The sequence below is a fragment of the Littorina saxatilis genome, linkage group LG12 (assembly GCF_037325665.1).
Source record: "Littorina saxatilis isolate snail1 linkage group LG12, US_GU_Lsax_2.0, whole genome shotgun sequence".
Classification (NCBI taxonomy): Eukaryota; Metazoa; Mollusca; class Gastropoda; order Littorinimorpha; family Littorinidae; genus Littorina; species Littorina saxatilis.
The window spans coordinates 80,448,539-80,469,286 of NC_090256.1; the positions used below are offsets into that span (position 1 = coordinate 80,448,539).

The following is a 20,748-nucleotide window of genomic DNA, read 5'->3' on the forward strand; positions in this document are numbered from 1 at the left end:
ATTTTTTCTTTTCTTTTTTTGAATTGTCAAAAAAAAAGGTCTGGAGGAAAAAAATCCGGTCGGTGGGGGGAATTGGAAACATTTAAAAAAAATTCTTGGCCTTATATTATTTTGTAAGTATAAATCTTGTTAACAACAACAGTTGAAGAAACTATGTATCAAACTGAATGCTGAGTACAGGAAGGAGCTGGTGGTTGTCTAGCTTCACTGACTTCAGTGCCAATAACATTTCTATTGACAGTAAGCATGGGTCTTGAAATAAGCATAGGGCGGGGATGTAGCTCAGTCGGTAGCGCGCTGGATTTGTATCCAGTTGGCCGCTGTCAGCGTGAGTTCGTCCCCACGTTCGGCGAGAGATTTATTTCTCAGAGTCAACTTTGTGTGCAGACTCTCCTCGATGTCCGAACACCCCCGTGTGTACACGCAAGCACAGCGGGAGGATGATGAGATGAGTTTTCTACAGTTCTTTACCCAAAAACTGATATTTTTGTTTAATGTTTCTGCTGCAGGAGAAGCTTGCAGAGTTGCTGCAGAAACATCGCCAGCGAAAACAGCAAGCGCTCGCTGCCACCAAGGAGCTGCCTGACAAGGTTTGTCTTGCTTTGAGCAATTGTACTGTACATATAGATTTGGGTTCTGTTTATGTCTCTGTCTCAGAAAGATATGATTATGACTGGCTGATACATTTTTACTTGCTTTGTTGCTGCATATGTAACTTATAAGAGAATTTGTGTTTTCTTGATATACATAGACGACTGGATCAGTGTTGTTCCAAGACACAGAGGACAATTGTGTCTGTCTAAATCATAAATCTCACAAAGTGATGTGACGTTACACTGATTCTTCATTGCTTCACCTGCTGTTTGCAATAGTCGTGTTGTAAAACATTCCATGTTTCCGTAGGAACGTCAGGGCTTGCTGAAACTGATCGATGAACAGCATGACATGGAGGAAAATGAGCTGACCTTCACATTGACCTTGGAGCAGAACGAAGAAGCGGAAAGGCTGAGAAAGGTCAAGTGTTTGAATGAGATGTCTGAAAGTATGACATGGGAAAGCATTTGATTGTACATTGATACACATAGTCTTTATAGCATTGTTAGCCACCAACTGTATTTAGTGTGTGTGTGTGTGTGTGCGCATGTGTTTGTGTGTGTGTGTGTGTGTGTTTGTGTGTGTGTGTGGGTCGGTGGGTGTTGGGGGGTGGGTGGGTGTGTGTGTGTGTGTGTGTGTGTGTGTGTGTGTGTGTGTGTGTGTGTGTGCGCACGCTGTTGCTATTGTACATCACCATGAGCTCTGATGAGAAGGGGCGATTAATAAGTGTCCATTATTATTATTATTATTATTATTATTATTATTATTATTATTATTAGATACCTACGATGAAAGGACACTCTTGTAACTAACCAGCCAAAAATCTTCCTACATTGCAGGTGTCCTTTCATGACAGGTATATTCCAGCTGAGTTATAATAGACACAAAAACAACAGAAGGTATCCTTTATTAGGAAGAGTTCTCTCATGGGATTAGGCCAAAAAAAAATAGGTCTGTTTACGGTAACATAGGCCAAAAAAATAGGGTCGGTAGGTCGGGATTTTTTTTTTTTTTTCTTTCCAAAAAACCATATTTTTACGTTATTTTGCCAAAAAAAAAAAAATTTTTTTTTTTCTTTTTCTTACTAAATGCCAAAAAAAGTCTAGGGTCGCGCGAAAAAAATAGGGTCGGTCGGGTTACCGTAAACAGACTATTTTTTTTTTTTGGCCTAATGCATACATGTATGGTCCTGGAAGTAAGTTGTGAGCCCTCATTCCTGCTGTTCATGTCTTCAGGAGTTTGCCGTTCGCAAGAGGATGGGGACCAAGGAACTGCAGCAGGGCATGATCTCGGAGGTCATCAGTCAAGGTCAACTCAACACAGAGCAAGCTGATTGGGTGATGAAGGAGCACAGGAAACAGCAGGATGCCGTCCATCGGATGTACGATGAAGAAATCTCCCGTCAGCGTATGGTTCTGGAAGAAAAACTGGCCAGGAGGCGGGCTCTTGCAAAAGGCAGCGTAAGTCGTAAAACATCTTTTTTTTTCACCCGTTTATCTAGGTTTTTCAAAAGATACTGACTAAATGCTAGAAAATTAAAGCTGAGATCAAAAATGTATTGTCTCCAAAGCACCAAGCTGAACGAATGAAGGGTAGGTTACTTGGTGCAACAGCTAGGCACTGGACGTGTTGAGCTTGGTCTGCCCACCAGTGAGTAGAATGCATCGCAGAAGCAGCATACCAGGGTGTGGCCACCAGTGAGTAGAATGCATCGCAGAAGCAGCATACCAGGGTGTGGCCACCAGTGAGTAGAATGCATCGCAGAAGCAGCATACCAGGGTGTGGCCACCAGTGAGTAGAATGCATCGCAGAAGCAGCATACCAGGGTGTGGCCACCAGTGAGTGGAATGCATCGCAGGAGCAGCATACCAGGGTGTGGCCACCATTATCCCTAACAGCTTTCATAGAGCCAGAAGTGAGAGTTGGGTGTTGAGTGAGACCAGCGTTTTTGTCCATCCCCCATAGAGAGAGACGCCAGGTTTACAAAGATTCTTCCTCTCCTCAGGCATCCCATACACACCCAAATATGCTGTTAGCATTACCCTTTGCTTTTATCAAAATTTACTTTTAATAATTATTACACCCCCGGTATAGGGGTGTGTTTAGGTTTCGGTCGATGTGTTTGTTTGTTTGTTTGTGTGTTTGTGTTCGCATATAGATCTCAAGAATGAACGGACCGATCGTCACCAAACTTGGTGAACAGGTTCTATACATTCCTGAGACGGTCCTTACAAAAATTGGGACCAGTCAAACACACGGTTAGGGAGTTATTGGTGGATTAAGATTCTACAAGGACTTATAGAGAAACATATTCATGGTCAAAGGGAAATAACCTTCTCAGTTGGTGGCAGTGAGAATGGGTGCAGTGAGAATGGTTATTTCCCTTTGACCAACGGGGGTGTTTTTCCTACCTCGAAGGAATTTCTTGTTTCCTATTGCTTTTTCAATGATGTGCAAAATGATTTCGTGTACACTCTTAGGAAGCACAAGGAGACGACACCACAGAGTCTCTGAACCTGACTGCCACACACATCATTGGTTTTCTGGACAAGGCTAGGAAGTAAGTACAGACATTATTGTTTCACTGCTCCCTGGGTTAAGGCCATGACAGACGGACTACACACAACAGTGTTTTCTCTCAAAACAAACACAAAACAGCGTGTTTCCCGTGTGACATCCCTCAAAACCCGTTTCGGAAAGCACTGTTTCGTGTTTCCGCGTCGTGTTTTTGGTTTTAGAGCCTGCTCTAAAATCTGAAAACACGTTTTGGTAGTCAGCCAATGAACAGCGGACGATCAATTCACGTGACTCGGTTTCCGGCATCAACAAGAGAGAGAAAAAAAATGGCCGACCCAGAGGCGGTACCGATTCAAGGTAGTACTGGAGCCCTGAATCCTTACTAGAGCTATATGGAGCCTGTAACGTTTGACAAGAGTCACTAATATCAGTGGACGCTTTCAGCCGTGTTGTTTACAAACCCGAAACCCGAACAAGCGCAGTACGCTGTACTGGACGGGTCAACCTGACACTGACCGTTTCAGTGGGCGCTGCATGCATGCATGTGACTGACCGCACACAGCGCGGTAGCTGGAACGGGTCAAGCTGACACTGACCGATATTTCTGTGAAAACAGGAAGCGTGCTAGTGTGTGTTTCGCGTGTGACATCCCCGCTTTGAAAACATGTGTTTTTCCAACGTTTTGAGTTGGAGTTTTTGTGGAAAACATTGTTTTGTGTTGCCCGTCTGTCATGGCCTTTACATGCAGCTAGGACTGAACTGATGGACTGAGCTTTTATGTGTTGAAAGTCTGGAAGGTATGTTCATGTGATGGTTAGTCATTTCACCAATGCTTCATTATGTTCTGTGCTAACGATCATGTATACCAGCCGATATCTGTCCAGGCGTTTAGATGGGGTAAGAGCACCCTTCCATTTGGATGGGGTAAGAGCACCCTTCCAGTTGGATGGGGTAAGAGCACCCTTCCATTTGGATGGGGTAAGAGCACCCTTCCATTTGGATGGGGTAAGAGCACCCTTCCATTTGGACGGGGTAAGAGCACCCTTCCATTTGGACGGGGTAAGAGCACCCTTCCATTTGGACGGGGTAAGAGCACCCTTCCATTTGGATGGGGTAAGAGCACCCTTCCATTTGGACGGGGTAAGAGCACCCTTCCATTTGGACGGGGTAAGAGCACCCTTCCATTTGGACGGGGTAAGAGCACCCTTCCATTTGGATGGGGTAAAAGCACCCTTCCATTTGGATGGGGTAAAAGCACCCTTCCATTTGGACGGGGTAAGAGCACCCTTCCATTTGGACGGGGTAAGAGCACCCTTCCATTTGGATTGGGTAAGAGCACCCTTCCATTTGGACACATACCAAACAACTACAACCAGGCTGCATTCTATGCAGAGTGAGAATTTTTTTATGAATTATATTCATGGGTGGGATTCTTCCTATATGCCAGAAATCCGGATTCGTAATGTCTGTGGTGACGTTTTTGTGGTTGTTGTTAATTATTTTCCCCCGGAAAATTACTAATTTTTCCTGGAAAAATTACTAACTTTCACCTGTTAATTACTAATTTTTAGTTTTGGCTCACTTCCTGATGGATTGCTAGTGCCAAAACTAAAAATTAGTAATTTCCCGTGAAAATTAGTAACAAACAGATGAAAACAGTAACTGACAGCATTAATTAGTAACTATCACGTGATAATGGGTAACACCAGGTTTTGGCACTAGTAAGCTGTCATACTCCTGTCCGCCCAGCCGACCTTCCCCTTGACCCTGCTTCTGACCTCAATGTTTTATGCCCCCACAAGGGGCACGGTACTCTCTAAGCACCCAAAACCTCAGAGAGATAACTGGCGGAAACTTCCTATTGTCTCACTGTTCACAGAAATCAGCCAGCCTGTAGATTTTGTTATAAATGTCCAATGGAATAGAGGGTCTTATCTTCTGTAAAAACCTTGACAGATCTATTATGATTTTTAAGAATTTGTCCACTCATGTAAGAAGTTATCTGTAATACGGTAGTTAGTTGATGCGCACTTGGGGGGAACAAATCTGTTACTGACAGAATGTCTCATGGTTATTTGCTTGACTGTGAGCAGTGTGCTTTTGACTGTGTTTCAACAATCTCAAGTTGAGTGGATATTTGTGTGAATAGAGAAATCTGCCCACACTAGAAACACTGTGCAAGGGGAAACCAGTTGTTGTTGTGCATCAAGGGAGACAACTTTTCTTTTGTCTTTGGGCATCAAGGGGGACAACTTCTGTTGTTTAGCAGCAGGGGTGTTTGCTTGTGTGCGTGTGTTTGTTTGTTTATTTGTTTGTGTGTGTGTGTGAGAGAGAGAGAGAGAGAGAGAGAGAGAGAGAGAGAGAGAGAGAGAAAGAAATATAGAGAGGGAGAGAGAGAAATTTAAAAAAAAAAAATTGTGTGTGTGCAAAAGTGAAGGGAAATTCTTCTTCTTCTTCTGCGTTCGATGTTGATAGCCGTGCTAAATCCTCAGACCAGTGGCTGCCACCACATCGATCCAAAGATAATTGTACGGCCATATTATCGTGGAAGCGTAGACAGCCGATTTTCTCCCCACGCCAAGTTGGCTGCTGTCTTCCGTCTTCGGTGGTTGAGGTTCTTACTCAGGGTTGCCTCCTCCCCAAGAGTAGCTGCCTTGCTGGGCTGTCGAGTCCACTCTACCCGGGTTTGTTGTCGAAGTTTTCCTTCTCGTAGCCTTTGCCTTTCCCAAGGCGCACACAAGGCAGTGCGGGTTTTGAAATCGGAGTTGTCCTTCTCCTAGATGAGCGACCATCCAAGGTTGACGAGCCCCATCTGCCCAAAGCAGCTGGTTTTAAGGCGCCAGTGACCCGCCTGCATCCCTTCTCCTGTTAGTCGAAGACAGGGCCCGCCACGTGAAGGCCAGGAGCTGGATTTGACTGTCAGAGGTGTTTGGAGACACGAAGCCATATGGAGCATTTCTTGGGAAGTAAGCGCTTATCTCTACTTCCACCCCGGCATAACAGTCCTTGGGAAATATAAGCTGCAGAAGAATGCTCTTGGTACTGACACTGCGAATCATAAAAACTGTTTGGTATGAGACAACTGTATGTGTTTCACAGTGAATCATCATCTACCAGTCTTCATTGTTTTCTGCATTCTTTCAATGCATCTCTAACATTTCAGGAACGGCCTTGTTCTCCCCACGCAGTCAGAGGAGTGGATAGAATTCATGAAGGTGAGAGCACTGGACATCAAGACTGACCTGGAGAAGGCCAAGGAAACACAGGAGAAAGAGCTGCACAAGCGACTGTCACAGACTAAAGTGTCTCGGCTGAACGAACTGGTAAGTAATGCAGATCAGTAATTAATTTTACCCAGCTTCACAGTTGAATAATGTACCATAATTGGACAGTGGAATTACCCCTCTTTTTGGCTCACGTAAGTGTAGCCTATGCGATGATAAACTTTGTCTGTCTGTGCGTGCGTGCGTGCGTGCGTGCGTGCGTGCGTGTGTGTGTGTGTGTGTGATAGAAACTTTAACATTTCCGAGTCTATGGATTACGTCAGTCTCGGTCAAAAGTGTTTGACGTGTGTGATAGAAACTATTTGAAGACGTCACATTATGACGTAAGAGGGTTAGACGTCACGCAAAGGAATTACTGAACGTCTCGGTCATTGTTATTGTGAGCGGGCCGAGACTACTTGGCAGATCCAGGGTCTCGCTTTCTTGCACAGTTTCACCTATGCTTACTGTGTGTGTGTGTGTGTGTGTGTGTGTGTGTGTGTGTGTGTGTGTGTGTGTGTGTGTGTGTGTGTGTGTGTGTGTGTGTGTGTGTATGTGTGACGGAGTGATTGAGTTTGTGTTACTGTTTGTCGATTTCTTACGTGAGCCTTGAAGGCTTCGCCTCTTTTTCTCAGATGCTTTTGTAGCTGTTGCTTTGAAACGTGGCTACTGTGCAGCCTCTGCTGATCTTCATGCATGTTGTAAGTTTGGTTGTTTGTCGATATCAGAAGGGGACCATTTAAAATTTGAAAATGTTGACTTGTGGAAAATTCATCTGATTTTCTTGGAGGTCTGGGCAATAGCCTGATTTGGCCCAGTTAGAGTTTCACTGTCCTACTGTGTGAATTTCAAACAGTCGGTCTTTTCTGGGTATGTGACATCACTTCCACTGGGTTCATTCGGGCCTATGCGGAGGTCTGTTTTATAGGATGTAGTCAGTTGATGTCCAGTTCCAGACTGAGGTAGCAAAGCTCAGGACTCCCACTTTTCAGCGAATTCACCTATTTCCTTTTGATTCTGACACTGTGAAAATAAAGACTGAGCCACTCTGTTGTTGACTCTAGGTTTGCCAGCATTTGGCGAGCCCAAAGGCAACTTCTTGTGATAAAACAGACAGTAAAGTGTTAGTGTTAGTTCTTGAAGTTGTGAAATCTTTGTAGGAAGGTTTTGACTATCTGCTTGTTTTTATTTTCTTCTTCTGTTATGCTAATGTCAAGGTGTGATGGATGTTACAATTCAGATCAAGAAGCATAAGGGTGAGATTCAGGAGTACATGAAAGTCAGCAGATCCCAGCAGACAGATGGACCTGTTGGTGAGTTCACTTGTTCAATATGAGGCATGTTTTGATGCAACATGCACTACCAGTATTTTGATGCATGTATGAGCTGACTGTTATACGACTTTGAGCAAATTTGCAAAACATAAGCGTAATAGTGGAGAGTCTCAGTTAAGAAGACCTCCATACTATACAGTTTGTCACGTTTCAATATATCACTTAAGGTGATTATGAACCGGTTAATTACTACTAATTAACTAACCACACCACGATCCACTCTCGCAGTCATACAATTAAATAGAGTCAACAAAAGTATAAGTTTCAGACGCCTGTTTATGTATAAACTCGCCACCTCCCTCGAGCCTTCACTCAAAATATGTTCCTTTTACGTTCTCAACACGTAAAAAACCCGTGATCACTGACAAAATGCCAGTAGTATATAGAAAATTATAGTAACACGCTGATCCCGTGTAAATACAGTCAAATGAGAATGTTCTGTTCAAAAAGCTCTAGTTCATGCAGGGGTCACACACCCCACGTTGTCACTACTCCAATGAAATCACAGATAAGAAAAGACAACGGTGGTCAACGGGGTGCGTAAGACACGGTGCACTTAGCTTTCTTTCTGTATGCTGGTTAGCCGGTATGCTGGTTAGCCGGGTTGCTGGTTAGCCGGTTTGCTGGTTAGCCGGGTTGCTGGTTAGCCGGTTTGCTGGTTAGCCGGTTCGCTGGTTAGCCGGTCTGCTGGTTAGCCGGTCTGCGTAGCTTCCTCAGGTCCCAGCTCCAACGTCTGCGGCTAGCAGTGTCCCGCCAAAGGCAGCCGTGCAGCAGTTACAGGAACACGAAACGAAACGAAGGCTGCAAACAGAAAGCATCGGTGCACTAAACATGTCTGCTACCCCTCACCCACCACCTTAAAACGTGTCATCTTTAAATACCTCATCGAGCACGTGGGCCTGCACAAAACGGACTTTTTACAACAACAAAACAGTCATTTTCCGTCCTTCTCTCCCTATCTGCAAAAACCATATACAGATTAGTATTTTAGCGTCACAGAGAGTAAATTATGCGCTAACCTGGAAAGAACAACAGAGAGTATTTCATTCCACAACACAGACTCATCAACAGCGTTAAATAATGATTTATTACCTCAAAAGCCTATGATTGTACTCTCAATGGAAGCAAAGTCCGCCTCCTCCCTGGAACAGCCTCTGTTCGTCAACAGTGACCGAAAACCTCCAGAACCCCTTGTCGAATCCTTATGCGAAAGCCATCGCCGACGAAGGAATGTTGACGACTTGTCCTCAGCAAAACAGGTGCAGTGAGAAAGTAATAACTGGTGGAAGCTCCCCTAGAGTGCCGAATACAATATTCGGTGAAAAACCATCATACTCTAGAAACTGTGTATTAGATCCTTCCCCTTCTGCCGCTGGGTGTCAAGTGCGCCGTCCTTGTGTCTCTGTCAGACAACCTAGCCAATAACACGTGACTGACCTTGTCACAAAACCAGTCCAGCTATACACAATTCTGCCTCCCAAGCAGAAAAAAGACACGAGAAACTCAATCCGTGAAAATCCCGTGCGCGCTGTCAGCGAAAAACCGTCAGCCCTATGACAGCAAAAAAAAACCCACTGTGAAACTCGTGCGCTACAAAACATCCGTGCTCGTTGAGCACTGTCAGCAAACTCTGCTGTAGCCCAATATCACGTACAGGCGCTTTCTATCATAATCGACCAAGAACAGGCACTCCACCGAGTGACACTTTCTTGGTCTCTGTCACCCGATCGTGACACACCTCCCCTCTTCAAGACGAAACCTCGGTTTCGCTCACAGTCATGTTCTCCTCTATAGCCCGAGAGAGAAAGTCAGCTCCAACATTGTTGGCGCCCGGAATGACGCGTACCGTGAATTGGTACGGTTGGAGAATCAACGCCCAGCGCATAAGTCTGGCGTTTGCCAACCTTGCAACCTGAAGATATTGCAGAGGTTGATGGTCCGTCTCCAGACAGAAAGGTCGTCCGTACAGGTACGCTTCGAACTTCTGGATGCCCCAGACAATGGCGAGACACTCGCGTTCAACCGTTGCATACGCTGCCTCGGCCGAGGTCAGCTTACGGCTGGCGAAGCAAACAGGGTGCAAAAACCCCTCTGTCTCCTGAAGCAACACTGCCCCAAGTCCCTTCCCTGAAGCGTCTGTCCTCAGCACGAAGTCCTTGTTCAGGTCTGGTAGTCGGAGAATAGGCTGACTGGTGAGTCGCCTCTTCAGGGTGTTGAATGCGGAGCTGCATTCCTCAGTCCACACTACAACGGTCGGTTGTAGTTTCTTGGTAAGGTTGGTCAGTGGTAGTGCGATTTCGGCAAAGTGCGGGATGAAGCGTCTGTAGAAGCTGGCTAGGCCCAGGAAAGACCTGACTTCTTTCTTCGTGCGCGGTGGCTCCGCCTCCCGAATCTTCTGGATCTTGTCGTCCTCTGGAACGAGCAATCCCTCGCCGACAACATGACCCAGGAAAGACAATTCCCGAAATCCCAAGTAGCACTTGGACGGTTTAGCTCCCAGATTTCCGTCCTTCAACCTTCCAAACACGTCGCGCAGGGCGTCGAGATGTTCAGTCCATGTCTCTGTCGCGATCAGCACATCGTCGATGAAACTGCTGATGTCCTCGCGCTTCAATGGTTCCAAAAGTTTCCTCATCATGCGAGTGAAGACGGCACCTGCATTCTGTAGACCAAAAGGCATGACTGTCCACTGGAACTGGCCGAATGGAGTGGTAAATGCAGTCTTTGGGCGATCTTCCTCGGCAACTGGAATTTGCCAGTATCCCTTGGTGAGGTCTAATTTTGAAAAATACTTGGCCTTGGCCAAGTGACTGAAGAGGTAGTCCACATCAGGCATGGGTTCCGCGTCAAACGCCGTAATCTTGTTCAGCTTCCGGTAGTCGACACAGAACCTGACGCGTCCATCCTTCTTCTTCACAAGCACAATTGGTGAACTGTAGGGAGAGTTCGCTGGCTCGATGACGCCCAACTTCGTCATGTCGGCGATTTCCTTCCTGACCACCTCCTTCTGGGCATGAGGCATGGGATACTGCTTCGTCCTCACTGGCTGTTTCTCCAGCAAGTCGAAGGTAAACTCCTCTAGATGCGTCTGAAGTGGTATGTCTGTAAGGACCCGTGCTGCATCCTTCAGGATCTCTTGCAGGTCCGCCTGCTGGTCGTCCCCAAGATCAGGTGAGATGTGCACGTCCGTGTGATCCTCACTAGCCTCCAACGGACAAACTGGTACACGTCCTCCTCCCTGTTCTTCCGTTGTCTCGTCCATCACGACAGCAACTGCTTCTGTCACTTTGTCCTTTTCCCCGTAGGCAGTCCTCTCTATGTAGGCGCGCAGCAGGTTGGCGTGGTACAGGCGTGCTTTCCCGTTCATGACGATCCTGTAGTCGTTCTGGCCCACTTTCGCTGTCACCTCAAAAGGTCCTTGCCACTGCAGTTGTAGCTTGTTGTGTTTGACAGGTAGAAGTAGCAACACCCGTTCTCCAATCTTGAAGCTGCGCGGCCGTGCCTTGCGGTCGAATCCTCGCGCGTAACGCTGTGCTGCTCTTCCCAGGTTCTCTTGAGCCAGTTTGCAGGTCTCTTCAATCCTGTTCCTGAGTTCTACGATGTAGGTCGCTGTCGTCTGCACCTCCTCGTCAGCTTCTTCGTCCGTCCAAGCCTGACGCAGGATAGCCATGGGACCGCGTACCTGTCTGCCGTACAACAACTCAAATGGGGAAAAGCCCAAGCTCTCCTGAGGAACCTCGCGGTATGCAAAAAGCAATGCTGGGATGTACCTGTCCCACGTGCGTGGTTTCTCCTGAGCTAGTTTCCTCAGCATGGTCTTCAAGGTGCCATTGAACCTTTCCACCAGTCCGTTGCACTGAGCATGGTAAGGAGTGGTGAAGTGCTGCTCCAGTGATAGCAGTCGTGCTGCCTCCGCCATCACTCCTCCCGTGAACTGCGTGCCTCTGTCGGTGAGTACCTCTGATGGAATTCCCAGCCGGGACCACATAGTAACCAGAGCCTCAGCTACTCGCGTGGCTTCAATCGATTTCAGAGGGATCGCCTCTGGGTATCGAGTAGCGTAGTCCACCATGGTCAAAATGTATCTGTTTCCGTCCTCAGACGCAGGCAAGATGGGCCCGATGATGTCCACTGCCACCCGACGAAAGGGTTCGTCGATGAGCGGCATCTTCTCTAAGGGGACCTTCCTCACCCTTCCTTTGGCAACCACCTTCTGGCACTTATCGCAGGACGCACAGAAACGTCGGACATCCGTGCAGATGCCTGGCCAGTAAAAGTGGCGCCAGACACGATCCGTGGTCTTCTTGGTGCCAAGATGACCTCCCAGAATCGAGTCGTGTGCCGTTGCCATGACACCCTCGCGAAACTCGCGAGGCACGACAACCTGTTTGAATGCACCTTCCTTGTTGCTGAACTCACGGTAGAGCAACTTCTTGTCCCTGAGGAACTTTGACCTCCCATGCTTCCCGCTCAGCTTCACCTTCCCCGACTTCGCGTGCTCCCGAGGAGTCGCTAATGTCGGATCAGATGCCTGAGCCTTCGCGAGAAGCGCGGGGGTCACGTTCCCCAGGGCAGCTCGTGCAGCAGGTAGGGGTTTGAGAGGTTTGTCCTCTCGCTCCGCCTGTGCCCGCGTGAGCACTGAAATGACGTCGGGAGACCGATAAACGGGAACCTCCCTGGTGACGCCGTCCACAAACTGAACCCGGTTCCCAATGAGCAGGTCGCATGGAGGATCGTCCATGACGACGGCCACAATGGTCCCCGTGAACAACGGTGTTACGACCTTGATCACTGCCGTGTTCAAGTCGTAAGCGTGAGATGCCTCGGCCATTCTCACTCTGATGCTGTCTCCTGTGTAGGCCATAGCTGGAACTAGACTCGCCCGAACCACTATCATGTCTGCCCCTGTGTCCCGCAGACCTTCGCCCTTCACTCCGTTAACGTAGACGTTGCAGTGGGGCTGGAAATGTTTCCTGGAGCACGGAACGCAGAGTTGTGGAATTGTGCATGAGCTCGTGACGTCCCTTAACTCCTCACTGCCAACAAAGTGTACGCCCTTCTGGTCAGCCTGTCTCTTGTGGCAGTCCTTCTTCACGTGGCCCCGCTTGTTGCAGTAATAACACTGGATGTCAGTTCTGGAACTTGATCCTTTGTGTCCCTGATCGTCCTTCCCGTCCTTGGGTCCTGAAGAACCTGAATTTCCCGATTTTCCCGGCCGTGAGCCTGAAGATTTGCCAGAGATCGCCTGGGCGTCCTCGTGTACTCTGATCCAGTCGGCTGCTTCCTGAGTAGTCTTAGGCTGGTGCTCCTGCACGAAGGTCACCACCTCAGGTCGCAGGCTGGACATCAGTTGTTCCATGACAATGAGGTCGGCAAGGTCGTTGACGGTCCAGTCCTTTTCGGCCATCTCCACCCAGCGCCGCAGGTAGAGATTAAGGCGTGCCACAAACTGATGGCTCAGCTCGCCGCTCAGTCTCTTGCTGTTACGCAGACGTCGTCTGTAGGCTTCCGCAGTCAGGTTGAAGCGCTGGAGTAACGCCTTCTTTAGTGCCTGATAGTCTCTCGCCTCGTCGTCCTCCAAAGCGTTGTAGAGCTGCAATGCGCGTCCTTTTAAGCAGGTGCTAAGGCGGCTAGCCCACGTGGCCTCTTCCCACTTCTGGTCAGATGCAATGCGCTCAAACCGGCGTAAAAAGTCGTCGAGCTCGTCCTTGTCATCGTCGAACGTCGGCAGTCTCGTACGGTCGGCAACAAACGTCGGCGCGCTAGCCTGAGTAAGCGTACCCTTCTCGGCCTGTAGCCTAGCTAGCTCTAGCTGGTGATCGCGATCCGCCTGTTTGTCCTGACTGTCACGTTCGGCCTGTCGTTCTTGTCTCTCAAGCTCGTCTTTCTTATCCTGTCGGTCACGTTCGGCCTGTCGTTCCCTTTCTTGTCTGTCACGTTCGTCTTGTCGTTCGGCCTGTCGTTCCCTTTCTTGTCTGTCTCGTTCATCTTTCTCTTTCTTTTCTTGTCTGTCTCGTTCATCTTTCTCTTTCCGTTCTTGTCTGTCACGTTCGTCTTGTCGTTCCTGTCTCTCACGTTCGGCCTGTCGTTCTTGTCTGTCAAGCTCTTCTTTTCTCGTCTGTCGCTCTATGTCTTCCTTACGTTCTAACTCCTTGCGCTTAAGCAAACTACGCGCTCTAACGCGTGCGTCTCGCTCTGTCTGTTCCTCGCTACCAGGAGTCTCAAAAGTTAATCTCTTCGTAGGAGATCCCCCTGTAGCCATGGTTAGTTTAGCAAAGCTTTATCACAAAAGTAAGTCTAACGCAGCTATAGCTAGAATACGCGGTGATGAAATGGATACAAAAATCCAGCAACCGGAAAATGCAGAAGAAAAATCCAAACGGTGTAGAACAAATCGCGTAGCCTACTTTATGGCTGCTTTTTGCGGTGAAACAAAGTGTTTCCCACAGCCGTGGCCTACTTTATCGGCTGCTTTTTGCGGTGAAACAGAGTGTCTCCCACAGCCTTGGTTAGGACAGAAGTCCTCGGACCCTTCCCCCCCAAAATTCCAACAAAGTCAAAATATGGAGAAAAATCCAAGTAAAACAAGACTATAGAAATATAACCTGTTACAGAATGCGAAACAACAATGTAGAGAAAACTGAGTAAAACGAATAACAAATCCGCTAACCCCGCTCAGCTCTCTGCAACGGAAAACTCTGAACGTACAACAACAAAGATTCACAAACAAAGGAAAGGGAAGTAATCACAGTTAGCGCATACAATAACTCACAAATTACAATTTACATTTCCTGCAAGATGTGAATCGCTTAAGGTGTGGTATATGATCAAAACTATACAAAAAAGGGTAGCACCAAGCAGAAAATAAGTCGAGCACTGACGAGATTATCTGCTCTTAGTTATCCTTAATTGGTGGGTCTTTATCAGTTGGAAATTAACTGAGTAAATCCCGGCTTGGCCCCCATGTGTCACGTTTCAATATATCACTTAAGGTGATTATGAACCGGTTAATTACTACTAATTAACTAACCACACCACGATCCACTCTCGCAGTCATACAATTAAATAGAGTCAACAAAAGTATAAGTTTCAGACGCCTGTTTATGTATAAACTCGCCACCTCCCTCGAGCCTTCACTCAAAATATGTTCCTTTTACGTTCTCAACACGTAAAAAACCCGTGATCACTGACAAAATGCCAGTAGTATATAGAAAATTATAGTAACACGCTGATCCCGTGTAAATACAGTCAAATGAGAATGTTCTGTTCAAAAAGCTCTAGTTCATGCAGGGGTCACACACCCCACGTTGTCACTACTCCAATGAAATCACAGATAAGAAAAGACAACGGTGGTCAACGGGGTGCGTAAGACACGGTGCACTTAGCTTTCTTTCTGTATGCTGGTTAGCCGGTATGCTGGTTAGCCGGGTTGCTGGTTAGTCGGGTTGCTGGTTAGCCGGGTTGCTGGTTAGCCGGTTTGCTGGTTAGCCGGTTCGCTGGTTAGCCGGTCTGCTGGTTAGCCGGTCTGCGTAGCTTCCTCAGGTCCCAGCTCCAACGTCTGCGGCTAGCAGTGTCCCGCCAAAGGCAGCCGTGCAGCAGTTACAGGAACACGAAACGAAACGAAGGCTGCAAACAGAAAGCATCGGTGCACTAAACATGTCTGCTACCCCTCACCCACCACCTTAAAACGTGTCATCTTTAAATACCTCATCGAGCACGTGGGCCTGCACAAAACGGACTTTTTACAACAACAAAACAGTCATTTTCCGTCCTTCTCTCCCTATCTGCAAAAACCATATACAGATTAGTATTTTAGCGTCACAGAGAGTAAATTATGCGCTAACCTGGAAAGAACAACAGAGAGTATTTCATTCCACAACACAGACTCATCAACAGCGTTAAATAATGATTTATTACCTCAAAAGCCTATGATTGTACTCTCAATGGAAGCAAAGTCCGCCTCCTCCCTGGAACAGCCTCTGTTCGTCAACAGTGACCGAAAACCTCCAGAACCCCTTGTCGAATCCTTATGCGAAAGCCATCGCCGACGAAGGAATGTTGACGACTTGTCCTCAGCAAAACAGGTGCAGTGAGAAAGTATTAACTGGTGGAAGCTCCCCTAGAGTGCCGAATACAATATTCGGTGAAAAACCATCATACTCTAGAAACTGTGTATTAGATCCTTCCCCTTCTGCCGCTGGGTGTCAAGTGTCCCGTACTCGTGTCTCTGTCAGACAACCTAGCCAAATACACGTGACTGACCTTGTCACAAAACCAGTCCAGCTATACACAATTCTGCCTCCCAAGCAGAAAAAAGACACGAGAAACTCAATCCGTGAAAATCCCGTGCGCGCTGTCAGCGAAAAACCGTCAGCCCTATGACAGCAAAAAAAACCCACTGTGAAACTCGTGCGCTACAAAACATCCGTGCTCATTGAGCACTATCAGCAAACTCTGCTGTGTCCAATATCACGCACAGGCGCTTTCTATCATAATCGACCAAGAACAGGCACTCCACCGAGTGACACTTTCTTGGTCTCTGTCACCCGATCGTGACACAGTTACATAGCTTCTCTAACCCACCCCCCCACCCCCCTGGAATCCTCCCTTGACCCACCTCAACCACCATTTACGCACCCACCCCTAATACCTTCGTACAGACAAGCAGTTCTTAGAGAAATGACATTCCTTAGTGTAAGAAGGTAACACTGTCTGAATGAATCATAAAACAAGAATGGTAGGTTATTGGAATGTTTGTTTGTTCGTTCATGGGCTGAAACTCCCACGGCTTTTACGTGTATGACCGTTTTTACCCCGCCATTTAGGCAGCCATACGCCGCTTTCGGAGGAAGCATGCTGGGTATTTTCGTGTTTCTATAACCCACCGAACTCTGACATGGATTACAGGATCTTTTTCGTGCGCACTTGGTCTTGTGCTTGCGTGTACACACGGGGGTGTTCGGACACCGAGGAGAGTCTGCACACAAAGTTGACTCTGAGAAATAAATCTCTCGCCGAACGTGGGGACGAACTCACGCTGACAGCGGCCAACTGGATACAAATCCAGCGCGCTACCGACTGAGCTACATGCCCGCCCATTGGGACGTTAAATTTAGGACAAAACAAAACGTTACAATTACTGTACTTCGACCCAATGGTATTTTAAGTGGACAAAGAGACAAACACTTATGATACAGATAATACACTCACCTCAACATTTTCAAAGAAACTCGCTGGCAAGATGCTGATGATTAAGGACATGTTTTTGGATTACTGTTTGAATGAAGTACACATTGTATCTTTACGGGTTACAGATCCTGTGTCGTATGCGGAGGGTGTTCTGAAGCTGCGCTCTGGCCATCGCGTGGAGCTGGCCAACCTGGAAAACCAGATGGATGAAGAACACGCCAAGCAGCTTTCTGAGATGCGTGAAAAGGTGGCAGAGACGGGTCAGGAAAAGTTGAGGGAAGCTGAGAGAGAAACCATCCAGAAACTTCAGGATGAAGGTAATAGTATGACCTGGAGTCGTATTCAGGGATATAAAAAATGTGAGGTGACTTCAGCGGCTGGAGCCATTTTAGCTAAAGGGATCTAAATTCCGTTTTAACTGGCATTCATAAGACCATCTTTGAGCGCTTTTATCTAACGAGTTTGTTACCTTGCTTTGTACGCATGCGCACATACACTCTTATGAAAGGAAATTACAGCCACTCAACGCTTCCTACTAGCCGAGATAAGCACGGTCAGCGAGATGCCCCACCCAGGCAATGGCATAAGACCAAACGCGGACACAGCCATCCAAACATCAAAAGATTATCGGCGGCATCATGCCGTTGGCGCTTGTAGCACCGAGGGATAGGTCCAGTAAGGTTGAACCCGTCACGGGACTTTGGCGGGTCGAAACTGGGTTTCATGAATGGAATTTAGGACGACTTGCAGCACAAACAGCACCACCAAGCGGTCAAGTGCTGCTGAGGCGGTTTCCTGAATACCGATCCTGGCCGCTGTTGTAGGTTTTCTTTTTCATTGCATGCTTTATTTCTTCCTGAATCAAAAAATATATAGATATGTTGTGTTTGAATTGAAAACATGTTCAACAAAATAAGTCTGTTTTGTTTTGGTGTCAAAGAGTAATATGTTCAGAGTCACAATTGCAGCTGAGATCAAGGCATGATCAAGCTCTGACGAACAGAATTGAAGAAACGTCTTGCTACCACAGAACACCCCCCTCCCCCTTTTTAAAAAAACAGAGGTTTCACTGTATTGAGAAATAATTCTGAAACAAACCATATTCACACTCATTTAACACACGTGTATCATCTTGTACAGGAATGACAGAGAAGATGGTTGCCACCCTAATGAAGAAACATGAGGCTGAGAAAGAGAGTCTTCGCAACACTCAGGAGAAAAACAAGCGCAATCAGGACGATAAACTCAAGGTACAGTTACACTTCAATTTTTCTTTTTTGGGGGGAGGAGGGGGGATAAAGTGTTGTCCCTATGGATTGTGTGCAATGAGCGAGTCACACTTCCCATTAATTTTTTTTTCTGCATGAGTTCATTTGTGACCCTCCACCACGAAACGAGTCGCATGTCACCTTGCGCGGTTCTGCGCTAGGCTTAATATAAGTCCGGGGAGTGTCTGGTAACAGTGTGACGGTCACCTTAGTCAAAGGCTTATAACTCAAACAGTTTTCGCTCTTTTCTAAAACGGGTTTCACCACTGGATAGAGCATAAAAAACTCTGTAGGAAAATGTAATAATATGAAAATCATGCAAAGGTGACATGCGACTCATTCCCTTGTGGAGGGTCACATTTTTGCATCCAAGGTCTGAGGCTTTCCCTCTGAGCTTGGAATCTTTATCTTGGGCATCATGCTTTAACAAATGGGGGTGTTCAGACACCTGGCAGAGTCTGCAAAAAGTTGATCCCAAAGCTGTTGGAATGAACCACTTCCAACTAAAGTCTTGACATTTTTTTTTATTTGAAGCAGCACTGCTTGCTGTAAACAGACATTGCTAGCTTTATGGTGAAAGTGAGTCACGTTTTGTGATTTCGTGGTTGACAGGAGGAGTTGGCACGGCGACGCAGAGAGTTTGCGGAGAGGAGGGAGAGAGAGCGACAGGAGCAGGAAGATCTACGAGAACACGAGGCTGATGTGATGAAGTGAGTGGATGTTTGCACATGTGTTGGGGCTTTTTGTTTGCTTTTTGGTGTTGTCTTCCATGTGTCTCGCTGTCCGGTCTAACATAATAGACGTGTGATCGACAACAAGAAGAAGGTGTTGTCTTCCCCCAAAAGCGGCGCATGGCTGCCTAAATGGCGGGGTAAAAACGTTCATACGCTTAAAAACTGTGGGAGTTTGAGCCCATGAACAAAGAAGAAGAAGAAGGTGTTGTTGATCATGATTGTGCTTGCGCCTTGGTTCTCTGCAATATCCGCAGGCAGGACTTAACTTAACCAAGACATAGGAGTGACTTGTTTTTAACCTCCTTTACTTTGTTTTGATGGGCCTTTGTTCTGACATTTCCTAACTTTGTGTCATAATTATGCAGAACTTCTTCTTCTGGATTTGTGTCGTAGAAGAAGTGAATGTATCATTACGCATTGCATGTTCATGCATTCATTGCCACACAACCTGAGCGTGTGCATGGGGTTTTAACAGCTAAATGCTTTGTTGCTAGGAAACTGGTGAACAGTCAGGTATCCATGTCTGAAGCAGAAAGAGATCGCATCATGAAAGAGCACGAGAAACAGATGGTGCTACTGGAAAACAGGTATGTCAGACAGATTCCTAACACAATAGCAGAGCATTCACATCAAACAGGTAAGAAACAAAAAAGACAGACTGGTGGCAATTGGATGAAAACTGGAAGCATTAGAACCTGAATTGAAATGCAACAGCGGGAATACTGAAAAAATTAAAAGGTACAGAAAAAATATAGGAAAATGTAGATTTGAACCAGTCTAGAAAAGAGATTCATTGGGGTATAAATGAAAGAACAGGAAGAAATACTATGTCCACTCGGACTGACAGGGTACAGCCACTTCTAACTTGTACTTTTGTTAAAGTACAAAAAGCCAGGGCATATTCTATGCATGGTGTTATGATAATAATATTTTTTAAATTTTTTTAAATTTTTTTTTAAAATTATTATTATTATTTTGATAGTAATTAATAGTAATAATCAGTGATCGCGCTAGGTATTTTTCAAACCGGTATGACGTCATGAGCTGGCTACAAGGCTCTCACGAAAATCGGTAAGCTTGCCAAGGCAACCAGTAAAAGACAAACAATGACTTACAATACATTAAATCAATGTCAGTGATATGCGGACGTTTTTTCTCCCCCCCCCCCCCCCCCCCCCCCTTCAAAGCAACTGTCGCACAACTTGACAGTGACACATCAGCAGCCCGGGCGCTGTGTGAGAGAGAGAGAGAGAGAGAGAGAGAGAGAGAGAGAGAGAGAGAGAGAGAGAGAGAGAGAGAGAGAGAGAGAGAGAGAGAGAGAGAGAGAGAGAGAGAGAGAGAGAGAGAGAGAGAGAGAGAGAGAGAGAGAGACTTCCGAAATAAAATAGGAAAGCAAATAGTAATCACGCAACTGGAAGACTTACTCACTAGTTAGGCCCTACTTACTGTTACAGTTTCACTTTCGCCTAGTCCGCTTTGTTGTCAAAAAGTTTTCACGCGCATGAGAAAGTTCTCCCCCTCTGTCCGCAACCACAGAAACTCTTTGCACCATTTTTCCTGAAATCGTTTGACAGTGGAAGATGCCGATGTTGGTTTCTTTGCCGCCGCTTGAGACTCGGGCTCTGCAGATGTACTAGGCCGTGAAGTACTTTCACTTTCAGTTCCTTCATTCAAAGGCCTTTTCTCACCTCTTGGGGGTAGAAAAGACAGTAAAGATCGTTGCTTCTTCTTCGCAATCGATTCGCCTCACAATAATCAACTGTATGTAGACAAAGATGGTGTGAGTACATGATTTCCCGGTATGATGCTATGTCGGCTATAGTCAGACGCCGTCCCTTATAAATATAAC

At 46.6% G+C, this 20,748-nt stretch overlaps 1 protein-coding gene across 1 annotated transcript in view; it reads left to right on the top strand.

The window, feature by feature from the left end:
* LOC138982891 (limbin-like) overlaps positions 1–20,748 on the top strand; it is a 46,772-nt gene that overhangs the window by 11,917 nt on the left and 14,107 nt on the right. The window contains exons 11-20 of the mRNA XM_070356288.1: positions 510–590; positions 904–1,014; positions 1,830–2,054; positions 3,075–3,154; positions 6,275–6,434; positions 7,615–7,687; positions 17,023–17,214; positions 18,038–18,147; positions 18,778–18,875; positions 19,394–19,486. Coding sequence (XP_070212389.1) covers positions 510–590; positions 904–1,014; positions 1,830–2,054; positions 3,075–3,154; positions 6,275–6,434; positions 7,615–7,687; positions 17,023–17,214; positions 18,038–18,147; positions 18,778–18,875; positions 19,394–19,486 — 1,223 coding nt within the window. The remainder of the gene's footprint in view (positions 1–509; positions 591–903; positions 1,015–1,829; positions 2,055–3,074; positions 3,155–6,274; positions 6,435–7,614; positions 7,688–17,022; positions 17,215–18,037; positions 18,148–18,777; positions 18,876–19,393; positions 19,487–20,748) is intronic.